Below are 7444 nucleotides of genomic sequence, written 5' to 3'. Positions count from 1 at the left end.
TAACTCTACGATTAAGATTGGTGCTTTCAAGGGGTTCGGAGAACAGAGATTCTCAAGAGCAATCTCGATTGAAGATCAAAGTAATCCAATTATCTTGTAATGTCTAATTTTCATATTGTACTTTCTTTGAATATTATGAGCGGCTAAACCCCCCAATGCTAGGGGATGTCCCTGATTTGATCATGTAATGACTTTGAATTCATAATTTCCTCAATTTCATGTTTTATTATTCAATTCAATTGTGCAATATTTTTAATGCTTTCTTTATCGGACAAATAAGGATTGTTCTACGGTTAACAATTAGTTGGACCACAATTGTTAAGGTTTTTGCACGATTAAACTATAGTAGATATCACCTAGGACTAGGGATACCCTATAGTTACCGGGTAAATCTTGATAAAACAAATGCTTGGTTTCATCATAATTCTCTAAGGACTTAGACACTAGGATGAATGACCAAAGGTTTCCCTCTAAGGTTTTAGGAGGAAATAAACCTAAGATCTGGTAATTGACTGTATGAACTTGTGGAGGAGATCTAAATTCAATGTTATTACAGGGGAAAATCACACACCTTCCCCTAACACAATACTCATATTTGTGAAAAAAGCCAACTTTTATATTCAGCTTATTTTTATTATTGTAAGGATTTATTCCAAGCCAAACCAAAACTCCAATTTTTGTTTAATTGAATTACATTTTTAACTAGATATTACTATGCAGTCCTTGAGATCGATATTTGGCAAAATTCCCTATAATTACTACATCAACAAAATAGTACACTTGCTATTTTTCCAAAGAAAGGCTTGGTTTGATCATAACTCTCTAAGGACTTAGACACTAGGATGAATGACCAAAGGTGTCCCTCTAAGGTTTTAGGAGGAAACAAACCTAAGATCTAGTAATTGAATGTATGAACTTGTGGAGCAGATCTAAATTCAAGGTTATTACAGGGAAAAATCACACACCTTCCCCTAGTATAATACTCATATTTGTGAAAAAAAGCCAAATTTTACATTCAGCTTATTTATATTATTGTAAGGATTTATTCATAGCCAAACCAAAACTTAAGTTTTTATTTAATTGAATTACATTTTAAACTAGATATTACTATGCAGTCCTTGAGATCGATATTTGGGAAAATTCCATATTATTATTACATTGGCAAAATAGTACACTTGCTATTTTTCTGATCAAGTTTTTGGCGCCGTTGCCGGGGACTGCCAAAATATAGTGTTTAAATTTAGTTCAATTGAAAATTTGTTACTCTGCAACTAAAATTTAATTTCTGTTCTTTTATTTATTTATTTTGTTCTTTATCAACTAATTTGTGTCTGATTTTTTTATGCGAGGTAAGGCGTAAGTTGATTTTCCTTTTGACGCAGAAATCGAAAGAACTTTGCATGCAAGACTCAGACAAGCTAGATTAGCAAGACTGGAATTAGAAGAAGAGCAAAGCTCCACTCATTCAGGTTCAGATTCATAGTTAGAGAAAGAGGTCGAAGTAATGGGGGAAATTCCACCGCCACCAAAGAGACTATCGGGTGACTACGGAGGTGCAAATGCACAGGCTGGTATATTAACAATTGTCAACCAACCGGTTAATGTGCCTAATTTTCAGCTACACCCAAGCACAATCAATCAACTTGAAAGAAAGCATTTCAATGGAAAGGTAAATGAAGATGCAAAAAAACACTTGCAGAGATTTTTGACCATGAGCACCACTTTGAAAATTGATGGTCACACTGAGGAAGTAAAGCAGTTAAGAATGTTCCCATTCACTTTAGCTGAAGAGGCTGAAGAATGTTTGTATTCTCTCCCAACCGTCAATATTACATCATGGGAAGAGATGGGAAAGGCTTTCTTGAATGAGTATTTTCCAGCATTGGTATTTCTGAGAAAAAGGTATGAAATCCTAAACTTCAAGCAGAAGGAGGTGAGAGTTTGGGAGATGCCTATAAAAGATTCAAAAGGATCCTAGTGGTTTGTCCGACTCATAATATGGATCAAACAGAACATATGCAAATATTTGTAAATGGTCTCAAAATAAAGACCAAACAGTTTATTGATACAGCAGTCGGTGGCTCAACCAATTTCTCAACAGCCACCAGTATCAAAAAGATCATTGAAGCGATTGCTGCTAATGAGAACTTGGAGTTGTATGACATATGTACAAGTAAACCTGAAGGAGTTATCGATCTGAAGCTAGAAACTAATAAAATATTTATAGAAGATACAATCACCACCGAACGCTAAAAGAAGTTGAAGCCTATGAATATAGGTACTCAACAGATAGCTCAAGTCCAACCTGCTCCTATTGTCAGTTGTGAGATTTGTAATAGACCGCACCAACTAGTGTATTTATTTACAACCCCTTAACAAATTGAAGAAATAAAATTTTTGAAGCAGAATAATCCCTATTCCAACACTTACAATCCAGGTTGGAAGAATCATCCTATCTTCTCATGGAAAGATCAGAAAGGGAATTTTCCACAACAAGGTCAAGGTCAATATCAACAGCAACAACAACAATTAGCCCCAAACAAAGCAGATTGGAAGATTGCCATTGAAAGAATGGCAACTCATAATGTTCAATTCCAAGAAGAGACTAGAAACAATCAGAAGAACACTACTGCTTCCATAAAAAATCTTGAAGTTCAGATGGGTCAGATAGCACAACAATTAGCCTCAAGTTCTAAGGCACAAAGTGCTCAACCAAGTGCAACCGTGACAAATCCAAGAGAGCATAATAATATTAGTGCTGTGACATCGAGAAGTAGGAAATCTCATGAAGTCCTTGAGGAGAAATATGAAGATGAAGATTAACTGCTTGAAGTAGATCTTGAGATCAAAGAAAATGAGGTTGTAAGGGAGAAAGTGGTTGCACCTAAACAAGTGGTGAACGAAAAATTCGTTGAGCCAAAACCGGTCATTAAGCTTATGTCCCCCATAAGAAACAAGAAAAAGGGGCAACATGTGAAAAACTTTGAGAAATTCTTAGAGTTGTTCAAGAAGCTAGAAATCAACATTCCACTTTTGGAAGAACTTGAGCAAATGCCTACCTATGCCAAGTTCATGAAGGACATCCTTTCTAAGAAGAGAACCATTGACACAACCCCGATTATCCTAACCGAAACTTGTACTGCTATTTTACAGGCTATGAAAATTCCAGTGAAGAAGAAAGGTCGAGGTTCTGTCACCATCCCATGCACCATTAGAGATAGGTCATTCAAAAAAGCTCTTATTGATTTAGGAGCATGTGCGAGTCTCATGCCTTTATCCATTTACAAGAAATTGGGTATAGGTGTTGTGCAAGACACCAGGATAACACTTCAATTTGTCGATCATTCGGTTATGAAACCTTATGGTATAGTTGACGATGTTCTAGTGAAGATTGATAAGTTTGTATTCCCAGTGGATTTTGTGATTCTAGAGATGCCCGAAGATGACGAGATTCCTCTCATTCTTGGGAGACCCTTTTTAGAGACCGAAAGGTGTTTGATAGACATAGAGGACGGTATTATGACTTTGAAGGTCTATGATGAGGAATTAAAAATTGATGTTTGAAACACCATGAAATACAAAGATGATATTGGCACTAGTCATACAATAGAGGTTATAGATCAAGTGATTGCAGATGATACTCCTGAATGGACCACAATTACATTTGGAAAGAGTGTTGAGCTTGTCAATTTTTGAAAGTTATAAAGAAGTTGACAACAAAGAATCAAAAGTGCTAGCCATGATGGAAGCACAACCTCCTTGGAAAGGATCTCGACCACACCGGTGGGAAGATCTAAGGCAACCTCAGTCATCAGAAGAGAATAAAGAGTCCAAAAAAGGGACAAAGTTGAAACAACTTCCCAAGAATATCAAGTATGTCTTCCTCGATACCGAAGGTAAATTCCCATCTATAATATATTCAAGCCTCAAGAGAATCCAAGAAGAGAAACTCATCCAAGTCCCCCAAAGAAACAAGAATGCTATCGGATGGGAAATTGAAGGATTTGAAAGGTATTAGCCCTACGGTGTGCATGCATAAAATTCTCATGGAAGATGATCACAAACTAGTGGTCCAGCCCCAAAGGAGACTTAACCCAGCAATGAAAGAAGTGGTTCGAAAAGAAGTGGTGAAGTTGGTAGATGCTGATCTTATCTATCCTATATCTGACAGCTCATGGGTGAGTCTGGTGCATGTGGTGCCCAAAAAGGGGGGAACCACCGTCGTCAAAAATGAGAAGAATGAGATAATTTCTATATGGAAGGTTACAGGTTAGCGAGTATGTATTGACTACAGAAGGTTAAACATTACGACAAGGAAGACCACTTCTCTTTGCCATTCATTGATCAAATGTTGGAAAGGCTAGCTGGTCATGATTACTACTATTTTCTAGATGGATACTCTGGGTATAATCAGATTGTAGTTGCTCTGCAAGATCAAGAGAAGACAGCATTCACATGTCCCTATGGTGTGTTTACTTACAAAAGAATGTCATTCAGGTTGTGTAATGCACCTCCACCTTCCAAAGATGCATGACTTCCATTTTTGCTGACATGCTTGAAAAGCATATGGAAGTGTTCATGGATGATTTTTATGTCTTTGGTTCTTCTTTTTATAATTGTTTAACTAACCTCTCTCTTGTTTTAGACAAGTGTCAACAAACTAACTTGACTATGAACTGGGAGAAGCGTCATTTCATGGTACGCGATGGTATAGTTTTGGGTCATAAAATTTCATACAAGAGAATTGAAGTTGACCAAGCAAAATTTGAGGTGATATTGTAAGACCCCAATTTTGACCCTAAGATCCCTCATGTAATTTCATCATATGCATTGGGATCATACCTTGGCATCCTCCTTACCCCTTTTTCACTGGGTTTGTTTTTGGAGATATCACCAAGCATTTTGTGATTGTATCATACTTGTATATTATTATTTTACTACCCAAAATACAAAAATATGTCTTTGCATTTGCCTAACTCTTTTGTAGGTAGGGCATGATCACCATTGATTCATCAAGTTCATATCTAGGGTTTGAGACCCTCATGACAAAGAGCACAACCTTTAGTTGACCCAATAATGGTTATGAGCATCATATATGAGTTCCACTGATTCCTTCATGTTATATTGATCAAGTTTTCTTCAAGAGTTTGAGGGTGATTTGCCTTGGAAACCCTAGTTTGACTGGGTATCTTGAGTAACTTCTCCAACAAGATATCTTACTATTTGATCAAATCTCTCAATGGACACTTCAAAATTCATCATATTATTCATATATGATCTACCATGATCCAAGAAAGTCAAAAGAATTGGAGGTTAGCAAGTTGGCTAATGGTGGTTGGCCAGATGAATTCATCTGATCAAAATTGGGTCTCCCTAGACCCTATCTCCTACAATTTTCACCATATGAAAATGATTCCAAGAGAAACTTTACTCTAAATGACATTCCAAACAACTTTCATGTTTAGACCTAGATCTAGTTTTGCTTGGAAAGTCATTTTCTATGTTGAAACATTATAGGTCATTTTGTCTAAACCCTAATTTGAAAGTCAACTTCCCAAGGCCATACCTTGCTTAATTGTTATGAGATGAAATATTTCAAAGTTGGACAATCAAATTCAAGATGTCTACTTCAACTTTGATGTTTGGAGTGAGATCAAATTCAACTTTTATGAGCGTGTGATATGAGGTTACATTATAGGTCATTTTTGACCTATACCATTGAACAAGTGATTGTTCCAAACTTCAAAAATGCATAAATCTATCATTCCAAATCCAAATGACATGAAATTTGTGACCATTTTGAAGGTCATTGAAAGAGCTACAACTTTGATGAAGACACGTTTCTCAATTGAAGCTCACATAAAAAGTTAAGCAAGGTGGAATATTGAGATATATGGCTTGACACTTAGAAATAATTTCAACATGTTGAAATTTCTAAACTTCCACCTCAAACTTCTCCATGTCCTGACTCCAAATGAAAACGAGTTGAACATGAAACTTGTTCCCCTTGATCTAACCTTTCCAAAAAGTCTAATTTCATCCATTTTGGACAAGATTTGCTAGGGCGGCGAATGGCTTGAACATTCCATCATCATTTGGAAAAAATCAAACTTCAAGCTTCCATGTACAATTGCCTAGCACTCCAATTTTATTTCAGACTTGTTCACACTCAATTATGGATCAAATGGAATGATCTCATGGGCCTGTACTCGCCCATGCGCACATGCATCACTCATTTCCAATTTTAGAAACTCAATTGTAAGGTGCAAATATCATGTGATTCAACTATAAATAGGGCACCATATGCTCAAAATTGAGGACTCCTTCACGCCAACTTTGATCCCAAACACCAAACCCTTCCATTTGAGAGGATAATCTTGAGAATTTCCTTTGGAAATTGAGTTTGAATCCACTGTTTTGAGATTCAAAACTTCAGGAATCCAAGACCTTTTGTGCATTGTAATCTAGTTTGGAAAGCATCCTGAGCAAGATCAAGCACGAGCCAAAGCAAGAACAAGTGAATCCAGACCCGCATTGAAGGTATTTTCTAGAAAATTTCATCTCTTTGATTCTCTCTCAATTCCACTCAATTCTCTTGGATCTTTGGTTGTCTGAAGTCCTACCAATGAAGGTAAGAAGATTGAGTTGCTTAGATGTCAAATCAAAGAAACTCAGTTGACACACCTCAAAATTCAACTCCTCATATCTTTCTATATATGTGGAGTTAGTTGAAATTGAGGTCAGATTCGTGCTCTACGCCATTTTTTCCTTTAGATCATGTCCTCCTTTTTCATTTTCTCGACAGTGATGAGTGAACCAGTCCGACCAGGGTCACCGGAGAAGATGATTGGCCTTTGGACTCCGGCGATGCGCTGGAAGTGTTCAAATCCATTGATATGTTTTAAATTGTTTTAATCTCACGCATTGGTTCTGATTACCATCCCTGTGGCGCATTGACTTAAGTCCACGGTGAAAAGCGCGCTGAGGACCACTTGATCTGCCACCTCAATTAATGAGGGAGATCAAGTGGTCCACATTTTTTTGTTATTTTCTGATTTTCTTTTATTCTTTTTATTTTCATTAATTCATATTAATTTTAATATTGATCCAAAAAATATGAGAGTTTCACCAAAAAATTTCAAAAAAAAACCTCTTTCATATTCTGAATTAAAATTATTTTTTAGATCATTATTAATATTTTTTATGATTTAATTGATTTTATGTTTATTTTTAATTGTTTAAAAATACCTTTAAGTCTTTAAAAATTCTGAAATTTTTTCTGCAAGGTCCTTTGACCTTGTTTGACCTATGATAAATCTCTTGGCCATTTATTTGGTGTTTTGATGAGGTTTTAGGAATTTGAAAAACCAGATTTAATTTAAATGCCTTATTTTAGTATTTTTTAATTTGAATAAATGCCAAATAATTTTGTTGACCAATTGTG

At 36.0% G+C, this 7444-nt stretch overlaps 1 protein-coding gene across 1 annotated transcript; it reads left to right on the top strand.

The window, feature by feature from the left end:
- The first annotated feature begins 2937 nt into the window (after window positions 1-2937).
- On the top strand, window positions 2938-3564 carry LOC127137056 (uncharacterized). Its single transcript, XM_051063553.1, has one exon. The coding sequence runs from the start codon at window positions 2938-2940 to the stop codon at window positions 3562-3564; it is 627 nt and encodes a 208-aa protein (XP_050919510.1).
- Window positions 3565-7444: the final 3880 nt, after the last annotated feature.

This window comes from Lathyrus oleraceus, chromosome 4, assembly GCF_024323335.1.
Source record: "Lathyrus oleraceus cultivar Zhongwan6 chromosome 4, CAAS_Psat_ZW6_1.0, whole genome shotgun sequence".
Classification (NCBI taxonomy): domain Eukaryota; kingdom Viridiplantae; phylum Streptophyta; class Magnoliopsida; order Fabales; family Fabaceae; genus Lathyrus; species Lathyrus oleraceus.
The sequence above is the reverse complement of the archived record's forward strand: the minus strand, read 5'-3'. Positions and strand labels throughout refer to the sequence as shown.

Bases quoted from the DNA above. Each gene is read 5' to 3' on its own strand.
- LOC127137056 (XM_051063553.1), top strand. From the start codon at position 2,938: ATGTCCCCCATAAGAAACAAGAAAAAGGGGCAACATGTGAAAAACTTT.